At 38.9% G+C, this 18,729-nt stretch overlaps 2 protein-coding genes across 2 annotated transcripts; one reads left to right on the top strand and one right to left on the bottom strand.

Annotated features, from left to right (window-relative positions):
* The first annotated feature begins 1,979 nt into the window (after positions 1-1,979).
* Positions 1,980-13,294, top strand: ptpn2b (protein tyrosine phosphatase non-receptor type 2b). The gene is made up of 10 exons (XM_080045459.1): positions 1,980-2,188; positions 2,921-3,011; positions 3,119-3,219; positions 3,886-3,984; positions 5,486-5,623; positions 6,736-6,945; positions 7,223-7,384; positions 9,304-9,512; positions 9,807-9,902; positions 12,392-13,294. The coding sequence occupies exons 1-10, from the start codon at positions 2,132-2,134 to the stop codon at positions 12,411-12,413; spliced, it is 1,185 nt and encodes a 394-aa protein (XP_079901585.1). The 5' UTR covers positions 1,980-2,131; the 3' UTR covers positions 12,414-13,294.
* Positions 13,295-14,308: 1,014 nt separating this feature from the next.
* psmg2 (proteasome (prosome, macropain) assembly chaperone 2) lies at positions 14,309-18,068 on the bottom strand. The gene is made up of 7 exons (XM_080044982.1): positions 17,891-18,068; positions 16,457-16,628; positions 16,062-16,120; positions 15,817-15,935; positions 15,523-15,702; positions 14,913-15,033; positions 14,309-14,740 (listed from the first exon to the last, which is right to left on the bottom strand). The coding sequence occupies exons 1-7, from the start codon at positions 17,945-17,947 to the stop codon at positions 14,660-14,662; spliced, it is 789 nt and encodes a 262-aa protein (XP_079901108.1). The 5' UTR covers positions 17,948-18,068; the 3' UTR covers positions 14,309-14,659.
* Positions 18,069-18,729: the final 661 nt, after the last annotated feature.

The following is an 18,729-nucleotide window of genomic DNA, read 5'->3' as shown; positions in this document are numbered from 1 at the left end:
TTACACCCATCGAGTAAGAATATTATCCATCCATCATTTAGGGAATATGTACACCAACATTATACTTAGTGTTTGTCACTTAACCAAATCTATCTATAAAATCATGGGTCTATTTCCAGTGCTAACCATAATCTGTGTCTTTCTCAATATATATATTTTTCAATCTATGAGAAGCTGTCTGTCCTCAAATGGAAGCGTGTCTGCACCCCCTCCCCTCCCCTCCCCTCCACACAAACACACACACACACACACACACACACACACACACACACACACACACAAACGCTCTCTTTAGTGTCACTCATTGCTCGTCTGCAGACCCCTTCTTTACACAGGCTTTGCGAAAAGACACAAAAAAGTAAAAATTCCTCCTTTAGTTAACAATGCTTGTTTTGTTTGTTAGCCTATATGTATGTCAAATGTCCTCGTGGCTTCTTGATATTTGTCAACAGTTTTAAAGAGAACATTATGTTCGACTATCAGTTCCCACAGCATAACTTGACAAAACCGACCTTTTGAATGCCCCCTTATACATTCTGACCTTTAGATTCAACTGTTTTACAATCAGTTTGACAAGATCACATGTATTACAGCAGTGAAGAATGTGAGCGGTTTTCATCAAGGTAGCCATATCAAACATAATTGGTTTTGTTTATTTATCCTTTCGGAATTTCCTTTGTGTCAGTGGCAACTGTCAGAAAAACACAACCACAACAAAAATGACATTAAAATTAAAGACATACATTTAACATCAAAATGCTCCTTCTATTATTTCATCACCAACAATACATATTCAAGTCATATTATGCAAATGAGCCATCTCAAATGATTATTAATTAATAGTTATTGTGTCAAATTTGACAGAATTATAAAAAATGTAATATTCCTTTTTCATCACTTCCATGTCATTCAGCGAGATATAATTCTTGAAAGGCCTTGCTTCGTGATCCTAACTGAATTTAAAATAATGCTCATAGGGTTTTTATCAAAGAGTCTGCAAACAAGGTTGTTGTTTGTTAAATTCTTATGTAATATTATTCTCAGGGGGTCATAAAATTACTGCCGGAGTCTTCATGTCTCAGGCACGTTCAAACATGTCCACCATTCACCAATCAGATAATCTCATGAGGCTTTTTCTCATGTGTTTCTTAGTAACTAAGCTCAAAAAGGGAAGTAAATGCAAGACTTCAGGTTAGGTAGAGAAATGTGCAGCAGCTCTGTAACATTAGAAATGCTGCCTTTGACCTCTTTGTTGACCTGGACTGTTGGTTGGAAAAAACAAGCAATTTAAGTACATCACCTTCAGCTTTGCAAAATTGTGATGGACATAATTTTTCATTATCATACTTTTCTGACATTTTATGGGCCGTGGTCATTTGTGGTAGCGTAGCCATTTAGTTTTGTTATTGTGGAACAACTAAACCTAAGTTGTACAATTAAACCTAAACGTCATTGTCGAATAAACACTTAGGCCTACCAGAATCTCCCTAACAGTGTCAACTGGAAGATAGCCTAGATCAGAATTACAATCAGGAAAATCAAAAGCAGATTTTGGCTTGGCACTGAATTATTCTTCATCATTGGTAGTCAGGCTCGACCAGGATTTGGCTTGAAAACGTTTCTTTTGAATAGGTGATAGTCAGGTCTAATATTGACAAAGTAAAGTTTAACAGGTGGTCTGGGATCATTTTGTGGAGAATTAATTGATTAATTGCATTGTTATGTTTTTTTCATTAGATTTTTGACCAAACACAAATTCTGATGTATTCGTATTATTTAAAAAAGCATCTACATAAGTTATTTGGTTTTAGATATATTCTCCAAATGGGTAAGATGGAGTGATCCATCTGTGATGCATCTCGTTTGTCCGCTCAATATCTTTGCTCTCTGTGGTTTGACAGCTAGAGGAGGACCTGTGTTTAGCGCATGCGCACACAATCGTCTCTTCAGATGTCAGCTGCAGCAGAGATAACGGACAAACACTTTTAGCGAGAGCTCGTGAGCGTAGGGAAGTAGAAGGCTAGCTCTCCGACTTAAAAGCCTCTCTAGTCTGAATAAAGTAATGAGGTAGATACGTCGGACAGCTAAGTACGCCCACTTTGACTTTACTAGACTGCTGCCACGGTGAAAGATGGACCAGGAGTTTGAAGACAAAGATACAGAGAGCCGATGGCAGAAACTGTACCTAGTAAGTCTGTTAGCATAGTTAGCATTGAGCTAACATAAATAGTCAGTAGTTGAAGCGCGCATTTAATTTAGCAAGCTAACAGTTCGGCTAGCTAACCGAGTATCCGATACCTAGCCTGTTGTTCAGCGCTAGTTTCGGACATACTTTTTATTTTATGCCCGTTTTAAGTTGTTTACATTCTGTCTATATATACAGCACCACTTAAACATGATACTGTAAATGTTACCGTAAAGCTTAGTCAATGTCATAAGCTCTTGTATGTGGGTTATGCTCACTGTGGGCAGCTATGATATGAAGCTATTACTCATTTGTGTGACTTTTATACGCCACTATACAAGTTTATTTGGCCACGGTAGGATCTTATTGTAATGTTCAACGCCGACAGTAAAGGTGTTTGTACGCTGTGGTTATTGGACAAACACGTTTCAGTTTGGATGTCATTGGTTTCCTACTTGCCATGCTCATGTCAAGTATTCCGTCACCCATAGTTACTGGTGTCATTTTTCCCCACAGTTTTAGTTATTTGTAAAATTGGTCTTTAATTTAATGGCATTTCCTAGTGGCATTAAAAAAAGCATTTTGTAAGTCTTAAATCTAATTTGCCTTTAGCTGTAGGAACATTGGATTCCGCCCCTGTCAGTTGGTCATACTATAAGATGTCATTCTAATTGTGCATCTGTGAATTTTCAATTTTCGAAACAACCTTTTTTTTATAATTACTATTGTCTTTAGGAAATCAGGAATCAGTCCCATGAGTGCTCCTACAAAGTGGCAAAGTATCCAGAGAATCGCAACCGAAACAGATACAGAGATGTCAGTCCATGTAGGTAAACATTTGTGGAGAGTTGTTTACAGAGAGTGTGACGTCTCTCGTGTCTGTCAATTTACAACCGATCCCTAAAATAACTTTCTGCCTCACACTGCCTGCAGATGATCACAGTCGGGTGAAGCTGGAGAACACAGAAAACGATTACATCAATGCGAGTCTGGTAGTCGTGGAGGAAGCCCAGAGAAGTTACATATTGTCTCAGGCAAGTCAAAAGCTCTTGACTCCAGTAATAGCAACCTTGCCTATCCATCTGATTTTTTTTTTTTTTTTTGGATTAACAAACTAATAAGTTTTTAATTAATTGTTATGTAAAAATGTTTTTTAAAGTGCTGATTACAAACGTAAACCCTAAAGGTCTCGTCTTTCGATGGCTTTGTTTGACCAACTAATCAGTCCAAATGATAAAGAAATATGAGGAGCAAATGCTCCAAGAAAGCCAAAATTGCAGGTTATACATTTGTGTATCCTGAATAAGTGAAATTATAAATGAGTCATTATCTGCCTCTTAATGTACGTGTGTTCCTGTACATGAGGGTATTTATTTTTTGTTATTCCTGAATGAACACATGCCAGAAAAGCAAGGAGGGTATGTTTGTTGTATAGTTTGTATTATTTGAAAGACCATACAGTTCAGTTTTATCATCTCAACCACACTATGACCTTTAGCAGTTTTGACCTTTAGGGAAACTCTTGGTATTTTCCTGAAAAATCTCCTCACACAGTTATCACTTGATATATACAACTCTGCCAACTTAGCGTTAGCCATGCTTGAAAGATTACATGCATTTCAATTGTAAATGACTTCCCACTGTCCCCCCTTAACCTGCTGCCATTTAACTGATAAGAGTGTGTTTGTTGTTGTCCACAGGGCCCCCTCAGGAACACCTGCGGCCACTTTTGGCTCATGATCTGGGAGCAGAAGACCAAAGCAGTCATCATGCTCAACAGGGTCATAGAGAAAGGCTCGGTAAGTACACAGTAGTGGAAATGTATCTATAATTGTTGTCTGTTTTGACGCCTTCAATTTGTATGGTGAGTACACACCCAGAGTACCACTATGTTAGAAATAATCCCGGAAATTAGTGTTCAACAAAGTAACAGGGTCTATCCTCATTTGTACAATAAATTCCTCATTTTACATTCATTCAAATATTTTCAATAATTCATTAATTTTTGTAGTATAAATTAAGTTTTTATTATTATAATAATAATAATAATTATTATTATTATTATTATTATTATTATTATTATTATTATTATTATTATTATTATTATTATTGACCAGTAGTGGATACAATCAAATCTTTCTTGGGCAAAATTAAGATCAGAAGCCCAGCTCAATTCCAAAGCCATTTCTGATTTATTTTTTGTGGATTTAAAGTACAAAAAATGTTAACAATATTTTCAGGGAACAGCAGCTTGTCTGTCACCACTGTGACAAATACTCCTGTTATGTGTACAACATCTCATCAAACAGTATTTTCTTACTAAACGGACAGTGGCCAGAACTGTTGAGGATAATCCTATTATGTAACCCTCCATCCGCTGGATTAGAGAGCTGGTACTACGTAAAAAGATCCTTGTGAGGTTAATAATATTAGTCAACTAGGTGCTCTTTACCCCCCCACTTCCAAGAAACACAGTCAGTGATCTCATGACTGAGCGAGATCCACTCCAGCTGCTATACTGAGAAAGAGATGGATCACAGCTTCAGAGAGACTTTGTGTATGTGTGTGTGTGTGTGTGTGTGTGTGTTTGTGTGTGTGTGTGTGTGTGTTTAATCATCACATTGCAGGATCACAGGGCTTGGGCTCTATCCCAGTTCCTCGTATACATCTGTGAATAAGCTGTCAAAACAATGAATTCCAGTTAGCCAGCTTTGCCATTGGGCCATTTAAACAGAAATCCGGATTAATTCAACAAGTTGCGTTACTTATTTCAAACATGACCGGCTAAACATTTTCACAAAGTGTGTGTTTTGCTGTCGTTTTGTGATGTTTTTTTATTCGTGAAGTATGGACTGTTGTTATAAAATGAAAAACCTAAGAAAACCAAAGAAATACCTGACAAAACCCCCTTTTTTTTTAATGTATTTTTAATAAATCTATGTGACATTATAAATGGGTGAACTTGTGATGGACAGGTTGAACTTGTGGAAGATCTATATTTGTTTATGTAAATGGGACAGCTAATGTCTCTGTGCTTGTGTGAAAGAATGTAAGACTGTCACGTAGTGTGAGTGTGACCAGGTAGATGTGCAGGTATGTGTGTGTGGAGAGAAAAGACAAAGGCAAAAATAATTCATGAGGATTTGTTAATCATCGGGCTCCCCTCTCCATCCTGAGGAGCAAACTGTCGCCCTGCTCTGCTAGCTTCTGCTTTTCGTCAGAGTGTATTTCTATGTCAGAATGTTGAACTTATTTTAGTATCTCTTACCAGGTATTGTCTCCTTTCTGCTTCTGTTACAGGAAAAGTGTGCCCAGTACTGGCCCACAGCTGAAGAGAGGGAGATGGCCTTCAGAGACACACGTTTCTGTGTCACGTTGTTGTCAGAAGACACCAAGTCTTACTACACCACCAGAGTGCTGGAGCTGCAGAATATGAGTGTAGGCCACAGTATTACTTAGTACAATTAGGCATTTCCAGTAAGAGGTGCTGGTGAAATGTTTTCACACCAAGGTGCATCGTATCGGACTGTGTTGCCCAGAGGCTTGTTAGAACAGTAAACTACTTTGTTCATCGCTAAAGCTCTTTGTTTTCTGTTCCCACACGTTCAGCGCTATAGTGTGTAGGTGTAGAGAAATTGCAACTAGGTGCCGATTATGCAGCAGAGAAACTTTTAAGTATTAGCAATGCTTAAACTACAATGATTCTAAGGCAAATTGCATTTTCAAAAGAAATAAGATTTTGTGATCCCGTTTTCCATTTAAAAAATAATTAATTTCTTAAAGCTGGGGTGTATGATTTGGGAGAAAATAGCAGTTGGGATAGAGATTCGAATCCAAATACCTCAACCGCTCCACTTGTGTTCTCTCTGGTCCCTCCCTGACATGCTCTACCTGCTGTAGCTCCTCCCTCCGATCGACAGTTATGTGCATTCATATCTTTTCAACTAGTGTCTTTCCCGGTCTTTCCCCGTATCCTTGCTGTCTTAACGGTGTAAGCAGTTGTTTTTAAACGGAGAATAGGACATTTAGGGGCCGTTGATTGTAGACATTGCTGTTTGTTAGCTGCCGTAGTGCCAAACTGTCAGACTGCTAGGGTCGTGAACGCTCACGCAACTGACGCAACAACGTTGGTGCCAAAGTGAATGGACAGTCCCAACAGCCAATAAGAGCGGAGAATCTGAGCCTCGCTCTGATTGGTCAAAGTGTACATGAGCGGTGGCAATTTTTGGGGGCGGCACACAGAAGCAGGGGAGATCAAGGTGATGAGTAGATATTCTCAGACCATTTCACCTACATATAGCTGAATGGCTAATATGACATTTTTGTCAAATATTACAGTGAAAAAGTTACCCACCCCAGCTTTAACAACCAAAGAAAAAAGAAAAATAAGCATGGGGAACTAAGTCAAAACATGTCTTAATTTGCTGTTGTGATGTGTCTTCTTGTCAGAAACTGGTGTTTTACACAAATTGAAATTTAAACTGAAAATTTGAAGTTAAAAGTTACCCGGTAAGCTGATTGGTTGGCCTCTTGTTTGTCTGCTTTCACAGACTGGGGAGAAGAGGGAGATCTATCACTTTCATTACACCACGTGGCCTGATTTTGGTGTCCCAGAGTCGCCGGCGTCCTTCCTAAACTTCCTCTTCAAAGTGCGAGAGTCGAGTGCGCTGGGGGCGGATCACGGACCGGCTGTTGTGCACTGCAGTGCGGGAATAGGACGCTCAGGGACCTTCTCATTAGTCGACACATGTGTGGTGCTGGTAAGTCCTGCCTCTTTGTTCTTTGTGAGCTCTTGTTTCACGTCTGTTCTCTTTGCCTGCTGAGAAACGTATGAAAACATGAGGATCTTGAGGTAGATGAGCCGGCGGGAAAATAGGTTACCTAAAATACTCAATTGCAGTATTTCATCCAAAAACTGCTGCCCTCTATTCACAGTCAAAAGTCTGGCAATGTGTAACAGTAGGAATGTGTTAGGTTTCAAATGAGTCACCAGAATATCCTGGTTGGCTGAGCTGATTAACATGGTGTCCTGTCCAGATGGACAAGAGGAAAGACCCGTCGTCAGTGGACATCAAAAGCATCCTGCTGGACATGAGGAAGTACCGCATGGGCCTCATCCAGACACCTGACCAGCTGCGCTTCTCCTACATGGCGGTCCTCGAAGGAGCCAAGTTTATCATGGGAGACTCGTCTGTACAGGTACCTGAGCCACACACACGCACACAGACACACACACACACACACGCACGCACGCACGCACGCACGCACGCACGCACGCACACACACACACACACACACACACACAGAGTCACACACAGAGTCTCTCTCATTGATTTATTGTACCTTACAGGGTTTTGTCCTGTTATCCCATTGGGAGTTGATTCCTCTGAAAGAAAGGTTAAGATTTGGTCAAGCGATTACTGGTGTTGTTTTACAGTGGAATTCAGTTCAAGTTGTGAAAGTCCTTTGTGTTTGGGCATCATAAGAGTGATGTAAAAGTTTAGTTTTCAACCATAACAAATTTTTGATGACCATTATAGTTGTAGTTGTCTCTTTTATTTTTAACTTTCCAACGCAGACTGAACAATGCCTCTCGGTTCAATTGGGAATGTTGGTTGTGTGACAGCCCTGTGATTAATATTTGTTTATTTTATGCTCCACAGTTATTTAGTCTGTGCATGCTGAAAAACCGGTTATTGCAAATAGAAGGGAGTAAGCATTCGTCAGGAGACAGATTCAAAGGGGGAAAGAAGATTTCAATTGAAGCATCGTGGGGAGTTTCCATGGAACTTAGTCGTTTTAGGATTGATTTGCATCCAAAAATGATTGTTCCCTCCCTTGGATTTAAGTGTAAAAACACATTTATTGTTTTATTGAAAGCAATAGTATCACAATGAAATGTTATGAATGAAATGCTTAGTCGTACGTGTGATTGCTCACATATTTTGCTTTTGATATGAAAGGGAAACTAAGAGAGGAAACGGTATAAGACAATGAGGGAGAGGTATATTGATATGAGAAGTAGTTCGGTTTAGGAGACTAGGGTATTGCTGTAGAAGCATTTATTAAGTTAGCTGGGAAGCTAAATGGAAGACACAAACAAACAAGTGTACATTTTTACATTGCATTGAACCTTGACATTCTTCTGTGACTGAAATGGTAACTGCGGTCTTATTGATTTGAGATCAAGAGGTTAGAACTGTGAAGTCTAAATATCATGGTTAATTCAGATGCAGTGCTGGCAGGTTTCATACCATAGCCTGGGCAGTTGTTGACATTCAGGTCAATTTCACAAGCCCACACTTAAACCATTGGCCCAGACATGTGAATATTTTAATGCAAATCTCATTTATTTTATTTACCTAACCTCAGTTCTGTTTCACCCACTTGTCTCGGTAAAAAGGGCATTTGTTTTCCTTCATACGTTTGTCGTGCAGCGCTTATGTTTGAACACATCATGATCCAACCACAGTCCTTGAGTGCCAGTGAAGTTGAAACTTTGAGGCTGAAACTGAAATTCTTTCATGATCACATTTTCTTAGCCTCTCCCTTTCTTTGAGGGCGTCACTCGTTTGGAAGATGATTTTTCTTGGCTCATTGCCTTTTGCTATCAGACTGTCTGAAGTCAACAACTAATTATCCAACTTTGTGTTCCGGACGGTTCTAGCCGATGCCCTGAATGTTTACATGCATCAAGCTCATATACTGTATATGCGCTGTGTATGTGTTTTTAGTATGGGACTGTCTTGATTTAGCAAAACAAGGCTAATTGGCAAGCTAAATTTTTTATCATTAGCGCTGTCAAACGATTACAATTTTCAGAATTTATCAGGGTAGCTGTGGATTAATCATGATTCATTCTACCATTCGAAAGGTGGAATCATGGTGTGATTCATTTCTGAAATGAATCACCCTCCGTTAAAGCGTTCATTTTGACAGCCCTACTTATCATATTTAAATCAAAATGACAAATTATACGTTGTTCTGATTAATGGTTAAAATGTCAAGGTGGCCTTCTTTGCCATCACATTTCATAGTCTTTAATATATTGCTCTCAATCTGCTTACTATTGCAATAGGAGAAAAAAAACCTTGTTTGTTGTTCTTCTCCCCCTGTAGAATCGGTGGCGGGAATTGTCCAGAGAAGATCAGGAGCCGACTCAGGACTCTCCGCCCTCCACTCAGCCTCAGGCCAGGTGTCCCACAGACTGCTGCAATGGCAACCAACGGGGGAGTCAGCTGGAGGACGGAGGAGAATACAGACAGGACGCCAAATCACCTGCACAGTCTCCGTGCAAGGAACAGGAGCTGGCGAGCAGCACAACACAGTCAGTACACTCGGCCTGATGAAAGAAACATGCACAATTTGCTGCCCATTGATGATAACCTCCTGATAAATGATCTGCATTGGAGATTGGCTAATCAACCGTTTCAAACCATTCAAAATGAATACATTTTAAAAATTTCTGGACACCAAAAGTTAAAAGAATGCCACAAAAAGTAAAGGCAATTTGCGAAGAACTTTAGTGAGCGAGGTTATTCATTTAAACTGGACAGTACATTTTTTCGCCATGCAGCTAAACAAATGTTGACCCGTTTTTCCCGTCCTCCTTCTTACGCAGCAAACGACGCAGAGAAGACAGTATATCCAAATCAGGCACAGCCAAGACGCCCCAAAGCAAGCCGAGGGCCAACGACTCTGAGAAGAAGAGAAAGAGGTGATTGCATCTTTTGGCCCATAACCAACTCTCATTATTTATACACAAAACATAGAGTTCCAGGACGATTCGTCACAATGCAGCTTTTGTTTTCATTTCCTCGTGTGTAATTTATGGTATTTGACAGACTGTAAGAACCAGATCTGATGCATCAAATTTGTTTAAAATCTGTTTATTATGTTGTTCCTAAATGGGAGATTTTGAAAATCTTCAGTCTTCAGCATAATTTTGCATGCTTCCTATTATCAATCATTTTTTACGAGTCAGTTTTCAGCTCAATGTTTTTAACCCAGTAGAGGGAATCCGTGCTTGCTTTCCCAGTGAATGACTCAACCTTCTAATAGCAGAGGTTAGACTTCATTTGGAGCTGAGGCTACATATTTCTTTCAGTAATTTAGCGTTAACTCACCAGTCTAGCTCACAGACATCTGCTCAGTCAGACCTGAGGAAGCACTTTTTTCTGATGACTGTGTACCTAAGAGGAAAAGGAAAAAAAAAAAAAAAAAAGTCTCATCAAGTCATTTCTGAGAAAAGCCTTCCTTTGTTGTGTGACATGTCAGTGTTGTTACAGTAATTTGGCCCATTTCACGAGGTCTCACTCTGCTGTTGTGGTTCTTCTCGGACAGTTTGGGCTGCATTTGCTGCACATGACAAGAGCTGGCCTGTCCAGCAAGGGGCAGTGTAGCCTTACCCCTCTCTGAGACAGAGACAACAACACCGGAGAGCACATTTAGAGGACAAAGTTTACCAACAGCTTTTTAAAAAGCACGCCTACTTTTTTACACAGAGGTGTGTTTGCGCGTGTGCGTGTGTGCGTGTGTGTGCGCGCCTGCCTGCCAGTGTTTGTGTGCTGCTGTGTTTTCGTCTCTGTTGAGGTTTTGTTCTCGTTTTTCGTGAGTTGCTTCGCTTCTGTGGTTTGGAGTTGTGTTAATTTTGGCTGCACTGACTCTAGCATGGTGTGTGTGTGTGTACATTGTGTGGTTTATGGTTGTTGAAGCTCTGAAATGTCAAAGTGTTAGGTTGAGTTGGAATATTGCAAGTGTGCAGCGTAGATTCAAATTTGGTGGCATCTTAATCTGTCTGATCAACCTTGGTAAATGTTAAAAAGCCAGGTTATAATCAACAACCACAAAAGATTCCACTTTATTTAACCACTGCTATTGCACATAAGAATGCTGCTATTGTGTTGGTGAGTGAAGCAGCCAGGACTGAGAATGTAGAAGCATTGATTGCCCCTTGATAATCAAACAAATTACTTAGGTAATGAAAAGTACATTCTTGTGGTTGAAGTCAGTCCAAGAATGAGTTGTGGCTCTTTACGGTTTGTTGCATGTTCCTGTGGTTTTGCTGCTCCTTTCAGAGTTGTTCCATGAGGTCTTTACTTTCCCTCAGGACATCAGCATGGAAGTGTTCCTAATTGCTTTTTGGGGTTTGAACAGCAAGTGTTTGGCCTTGTTAAAGTTTGCATAGCAGTTCAGATGTTTGGAATTCATCAAGAGATTTCTTGTTGGGTGTACCAGGGCCTTTGTTGATTTATTAGCTGTGAGACCATTGATTGAACAATCCAAACTTTTAGTTGTCTTTTGCTTTTTCAATCTACATATTTAAAGCTAAAATTAATGATTATTTTCATTATAGATTGAATATGTTACAGTTTCCAAGGGCCAAAGTGATCAATGTCTTGTTAAGTCCAATTAACGGTCTAAAGCCCCTAAAACTCTGAAGATAATTACAAAATGAAGAAGCTGAAACAAAGGAATGTTGGGTATTTCTCCTTTGAAAATTACCTATACATCTATTTTATTTTTTAAATGGCTTTGACTAGATCATGACCAACACCTTTTCTCTCTATCCCTTCTGAGAAAAGGCTGACAAGTGAAGAGTGAATATGACTCTAGTCTACAGACATTAACAATGTCAAAATTAAGTTCATATTCATGCTGTGAGCACATTTAGTAGTGAAAGTCACATCAGCTGCTGTAATTGTAAATGTGAAATTAACAGCTAATAACATATGAACACAGTGTGACTTATTAAATGTTGCTTATTAAACATGATGGCTGATTTTGCTGCATTGAAAATCAATCTAATGAAGGTGTGTTCAAAGTGATTCAAAATACTGACTAGGTTTACATGCACTGCATATTCCGATTAAGGTCCATATTCCGGTTAAGCCAATATTCCAAATAAGGTGTATACATGCGCTGCAACTATGGGAATATTCCCGTTGACGTGATGTCAATCAGCATATTCTGAAAGAACCATTGCTGTGTAGGTAACGTAGTCACTGTTATTGTGCCACAGCACACCATTTGAGCAAACCTGTTAGATTCCATCTGTGAGGTGAGGTACGGTTTTACAGCTTTCACTAACCTTTGTGGCACAAGTTTTTTTTTGTTCTGGCTCTTGAGCTTCACTGACACTCGAGACAGTTTTTTTTATGGTCTTAAAGTTCATCCTCCCTAAATACTTTGTGTGTCTTGTGACAGGGCGAAAACCAGTGACTGCTAACCACCTCCGTCTGCGGTCACGCACCAACAGCTCTGGCAGCAAAGCCAACATCGGCAGGGAACTGCAGCTCTCTCTACCAACCTCTGTGCCCTTCGACTCCAAACCACTCTTCCTCACCTCCACCTCAACAACCAGCTCTCCTCTTTTAATTGCTTTTTTTAGTTTGTTTATATGTTTTTAGCATTTATTTTAGCCACAGCTTACCTCCCTCCTCTTCCTCCCTTTAGCAGCTCCTCACTCTCTCATCTGCCTCCTCCTCTCCAAACTGTTTACAGCAGACACTTCGACATTCTTTGAAGAGGGCACATTTGAAAAAAAAAAAAAAAAAAAACACACACCAGCGCACCATCCCACGGTCACACCTCAACCACAGCCCGAGCTACTTCCAGAGTTCTTTTTTGTTGTTGCTTTAACATTATTATTTGCAGCTTTGTCCATTCTATTACTCTTCTTAGCATTTATGAAATTAAGACACAGGCTTATGCATAGCCAATCTGCAATGCTGTTCATATGTGTATTTCTAGAAAAAAAAAGCTTTTTTTCAGAGGGGAAAAATAAAAATGTTCTATTTTTTATAAGAGATTACTTGAAGTTTTTCACGGCGATGTGGGGTTGGCTTAATGAAAAGCACTGCCTCCTCCCACATGAGAAATTCAGTGGCATGTAATATTTCCATGATGTATATAATGTTTCTTTAAAAAACAAGGTGTGTAAAGAGATATTTTTGCTTGTAAAAAAAAAGAAGTGACACAAACGACAATGTTACAGATTTGAATACAGTAGAAAAGCTGATTTGACGACTTATTCCTTTTCTTTTTTTTTTAACAAATTTGTCTTAACTTTCTCTTGGAGTGTAATCTACAAATAAAACTGGTATTACCTAGTTTACAAAACAACCTGTCTATGCTCTTCTCTGGTTGCTTCACCTTAACCTGTTAGTCGATATATCATAAGCACTTTTTTTTTTTTAAGATATTTTTTTTGCATTTTTATGCTTTATTGATAGTGTAGAGACAGAGTTGAAATGGGGCAGAGAGGGGAGTGACATGCAGAGAGCGACCGCGGGCTGGAATCGAACCCGGGGTCCGCTGCTGGCCGAGGCCCATGGGAGGGGACGCCCTACCAACTGAGCTAAGGGCGCCCCATCATAAGCACTTTTATGATTAAGAAATCTGGATAAGTTACAAATATCTGTTTATTACATATGACGCTACTGCCGGCAGCTGCTCAGCTTATCATCATGAGGCTGGAACAACTAACCTGGTGCTATACAAAAAAAAAAGCCACCGACAGTCTTCTCTGTTTTTACTTGCACGAAAAAACAAGGTATCAAATGTTGCGGTTCAATGTTAAAATTAACACACTTATAAACACATTTTTAATTTGATTAGACATGGCATTTTGTTGGCGACATGCCATGGTATAAAACTGGCATGTTTATCACGTAGAAATTATTCTCAGCGATTAAGTTTTATTTATTTTTTGGCCGTCAATTTTTTTTCAGAGGCCAAAGCTTCAATTCAGTGTCAGGACATTCCTTTCCTACGAACTGTCTACGCAGAAAACCACTCAAAACAATGACGCAGATAGAAAAGGGAGAAACCACACACTTGTCAAAAGAGCATTGCCAGGTCAGAGAAGGAGTCTGAGCGCTGCATTATTATTTTTTTCAACTGTCTTCTCTGTTGTAACATGTTGTAGTCAGGAAGGAATCAAATTACAGAAACACAGGACTGCCAGGAACACAGCGTGGCACCTGGCCAACCACTTTCAGTCAGTCAGACGGGGCGGGGCAGAGGCAGGGTCCAGTGAGAGTCAAAACCATTTCAGACACATTCACACAGGATTCTTGTATCAATCATTTATTATGAAAAAAATAAAACATTTTGCTGTTATCCTAGTGAACAGTATTTCAGAAGTGCATGTTTGGGTCAATTCCTGTACATGACGTAATGTTTATACATTTTGAAGATTATTTTTCAAAATAAAAGGAAACTGATAAAGTCCAAAGAGTGGAGGGTTCTTGTGGGATTAGATGACAACCATTTTTCATCAACTTAAGACATTGTTTAAAGTATACTTTATTATCATCAAATTGGACCCTGGTCAAGTTCACTATGATCTGAAAAATGTGAAGGTCTCATGGCTAGACAATATGACAAAGTTAGGAGTTTTTCTGAGCCTTGATTTTCTTTTTTGCTGCATTCCCCTGAGCTACAAATAACAAAAACTAAAAAGTGTGTGTATCAGAACAGTGCTGGAGGGATCCCACTGCCAAACAGAAGATTCCAAGACGTTGGGATCTTCCATTTGTTGGGCTCTTGGCTCTGAAATGTAAAATCAGACAAAAAACATGATTAGAAAATGAAAAAAAAGGTTGTGTATTGAGTGTAAAAGAAAATCCAGATTAGGTCTCTACAGGTACATTTTCTCACTATACTGCAAAATGTATCAAAAGCAAAATCGGGTTAATGTAACTGCAGTGAGGCTGTCACTTACAGGATTGTCCAGCAGGTGGAGCCAGTCGTTAAGGTGGTTCACCAGCGTGAAGGCGTCTGGGATGTTGTCGCCCTCTGAACAGAAGAGCAGCAGCACGGCCAGAGAGAGATCCTCTGCACAACTAGAGACAACACCAAGCGCACAGACGGAGACATAAATAACTCTAGTCTTGAACTAGTTTAATTGAGTCTGAACTTAAGAATATAAAATACAGTATTTATTATAGTAGGGAAAGTTTTGCCGTTATCATTCTAATGATAACATTATTCTGCAGGTTTTTCAAGCCACATAAAGTAAACACCTAGTATCAGATACACACACAACACTGAAACATGACATAAAAAGTAAAAAATAATTATCTAGATTTTATTTATTGAATCCAGTATTCAAGAGGCTAAATAACTACAAACTCATTTTCACATAAATTGAGACTAAAATAAAGATTGTATGATAAAATCTTTACAATACACACAATTTCGACTGCATTTAAGCAATGAATTTTAACATAATGCCGCAAAACTATAGTAAAACGTGTATAGTTTGTTGCTGTATTTGTACTTCCCATGTTCTTTCAGATCAACCACGATTTGATCTCTCGCGCTCTCTGTACCTGTCTGCATAGAGTGCTTTGGTAATTCCTCCTCCGGGGATGTAGAGGCGTGGCTCTGCGTTGGCTTCCGGCAATCCCGGGAAGGCCTGCACTCTCTCCATCTCTCTCCAGCTCAGCTCTTCCCACGCGTCTGAGATCACCTTCAGCAGGGAGGGAGTGACCAGGTACCTCAAAGGAGTGCTTAACACAGACACATAATGTGGTTATTAGAGAGGATTTGATACAGCAAAGCCAGAGAAATGCAGTGAAAGAACACCGTTAAGGTATATTAATATATTATTAATGGTCAATAACCCCTGCAGCTGTTGGTCGTCTCTCTGGTAGGCGTGGCTGCTGGACAGGACTACGGTCCTGGAGAAACCGCTGGCTTTGATCCAAGACACGAGCAGCTGACGGAACTTTTTGGATTTGGTCTGTAATTGAAACAACATTTAAAGCCATGAATATATTCTTAATCTGTGGAAGATAAAGATGCAGTTCACTTTCGCCTCAACAAAAAAAAACAAGATTATACAATTTAAAAAAGTGATACAACAAACCTGAATGATTGGAGCTCTGATCTGGAGAACTGCCAGCTTCTGTTCCGCTGATGTGTAAACTGTTGATAAGAAAAGGTTTGACGGGTTAATTGAAGATCAGATATTTTTATTGTGTTGGAATTCTTTTTAATCTCACACAATACAATTAAACTGCTAACGACCCATTTCATAATTAATTCAATTTATTCACAGTGTGCCGACAGCAACCAAAGACTGTGTTTTGGTGAATTTGGAGAAAGAAATATATGAAGTCTTCATTTTAGTTCCTGACAAAGAACAACTCAACACATCCAGGTTAAAAGATTTTAACTCATTTCTGGTCTTATAATTATATATATAAAAAAAACACACAATCAGGACGCATAGAGGTCATGTGAGCCGAGTTTAGTTGGTACCTTCTGCAGGTGTGTGCAGCTCCTCTGCGTCTCCTCTGCATGTGGCGTATGGGTTGTTCCCAGCCATAGGGATGAGACAGTCTGTGTGCAGGTGGCCCACTCTTCTCATGTTGAGAGTGGACACCAGGAGGTCCACAGCCAGCTGGCCCACGTTACCAACGGCAACTGCTGGCTGGAGCATGAATAAATGAATAACAAATATTATTATTATTATAAAGAGAAGTTACTTTTATTTAACCCATTCAGAACCCAGTTATGATCCAGACAGAAAAAATATCGCAAGTGTGGATTTCTACTCTAACTGCTGCACTTATAAAATCATAAGCAATAATAAAAAATATATCAATAAATTGTCTCTAGAGACCATCTTTTAAAAAAAGCACACGTTTTTTTAATATTTTTTATCATTGGATAATTAATATCAATCAATGAAATCATGCTTTCAAGCACATTGCTTAAATATGTAGTATTATTTTAAGAAGAAACACATAATTTTGTATTTAAATGAACAGGCGAGTCTTTTTTTCTATTATTCTATTATTATTTTTCTATATCCAGTTTATTTGCTTAATATCATAGCAGTTCAACTTGTTGAAGTTGTACTACATACAATGTCACTTTCGGGTCTTAGCATCATGGAAAAGGTTTGTCAATTGAAAATGAATGGACATTGGAGCCTTAAAGGTGCAGTGTGTAATATGACATCATCAAGAAAGTTCTACAAAGTTCTAGAATGCAACGCTCCCTGGGTAACCCCAACCCTTTGGAATAATAACAGAAGCTACAGTGGCCTTCAAGGACAAGAACAATTCTAAATTTTAAACAATGCACCTGATGACATTCCAACTATGACACTTTCAAGATGGCGGCACTAGGCCTTGGTCCAAAATATGCAGAAATATGGACATATATGAGACCCTTTTCTAAGGGAAAAAATAATAATTCAAAACTTTTTTTTCAGCTATTATGCACTAAATTAAATGTACTTATGGATATTATAATTACTTTCTACAAAATCTGCTAGGAAATAAAATCCAAAATTCTACACACTGCAGGTTTAAGTAAAAGATAGGAATTTTTCCTCGACACATTAAATAAAGTAATAGCATTTTCCACCGTAAAATCTGCCGGGCCTTTAAAAGTATTTATTATTTAGCGGGGGTGAAAGTGGTTTTATATTCGTATAATAATCTGGTGGGGATTTCCGTTCTCCTGACAGTCGAAATATGTCCCCTCTCCATCCATCCAGTCTGTAGATGAACCTAGCCTCAGTGACTGGGGAAGCTATATCTGGGCCCTGAGTTTCAAGTTGAACTACAAGGCTGAAGCTGTGTGTGTCTCATTAGATATTATACAACACAGATTATAAAAAGGCAGCCATGACATGACACAGTAAAAATATTGTTATCCACAAACTCCAGCTGTGTCACTCACCAGGACGAGAGTAAAGTCTTTGAAGGAGGCCGGTGAGTCCAGCGAAGAGACGAACATGGTGATGTTTGGCGGGCAGGCTCACAGAGCAAATAGCTTTTAATGTTATTATTCTCCCCAAAGTTATATTTTCCCTGCAGCTTTCACTTCTATTTTCATCAGATTTTCATGCCTGGCGCTGTGGTCCTTTTCGACTAGGACTCGGCGTCGACTGTTGATGATTGAACCGCTTTAGTGCCTGCGAGTAAACGTCTGAATTAAAAGTAAGAGGGATCAGCTTTATTAAGTTTAAACAATTTAGCGAATGTCTTACCATACTTTTACAATTAGTCTCCTATGGGTTGTAAAATAAAATTAGTTGTAGGAATTTATATTATGATCAGGCATATTGATGGTCAGATCTCCGCAAAGATTTTCCGCGTGTTAGAGATGTGCAACTCCCTAGGTGTATATTTTATACTATCTATGTATTTTATGTACGATAAATAAAGCCTTGCTGATATATTCTGCAATGATTCATGTTGTCTTAAAAATGCTAAGTACTATACCTGTCGAGAAATGGTAAAATATTGAAATGTTAAGTTAGGCCTGTAATTAAAAAAACAAAACAATCTGGAACTCCTTTTAAATCAAATCAGTGACATCTCAAACAACAAATATTTACAAAAAAACACTACTTTGACTAATACGTATGCATTTAGTATAATTTATAATGACAATACATAAATGATTGCAAAGCAAAGTCTATATCATTGACCATAGAAACATTGATCTAACAATACTGAAGACAAACATATACCATAGGCCAACATGAAGAGAATAACTGAGTAGCTAACACTAGT

This window comes from Ammodytes marinus (assembly GCF_949987685.1).
Source record: "Ammodytes marinus genome assembly, chromosome: 17".
NCBI classification, from domain to species: domain Eukaryota; kingdom Metazoa; phylum Chordata; class Actinopteri; order Uranoscopiformes; family Ammodytidae; genus Ammodytes; species Ammodytes marinus.
Note: the sequence above shows the minus strand (reverse complement) of the source record. Positions and strands in the feature narration are given on the sequence as shown.

Bases quoted from the DNA above. Each gene is read 5' to 3' on its own strand.
- ptpn2b (XM_080045459.1), top strand. From the start codon at position 2,132: ATGGACCAGGAGTTTGAAGACAAAGATACAGAGAGCCGATGGCAGAAA. The intron at 5,624-6,735 runs GTAGGCCACAGT...CTGCTTTCACAG, and splicing joins TGGAGCTGCAGAATATGAGT to ACTGGGGAGAAGAGGGAGAT. The intron at 9,903-12,391 runs GTGATTGCATCT...GTCTTGTGACAG, and splicing joins TCTGAGAAGAAGAGAAAGAG to GGCGAAAACCAGTGACTGCT.
- psmg2 (XM_080044982.1), bottom strand. From the start codon at position 17,947: ATGTTCGTCTCTTCGCTGGACTCACCGGCCTCCTTCAAAGACTTTACT. The intron at 15,936-16,061 runs GTTTGTTGTATC...TTTCAATTACAG, and splicing joins TCAGAGCTCCAATCATTCAG to ACCAAATCCAAAAAGTTCCG. The intron at 15,034-15,522 runs GTACAGAGAGCG...TGTTGTCTCTAG, and splicing joins AAAGCACTCTATGCAGACAG to TTGTGCAGAGGATCTCTCTC.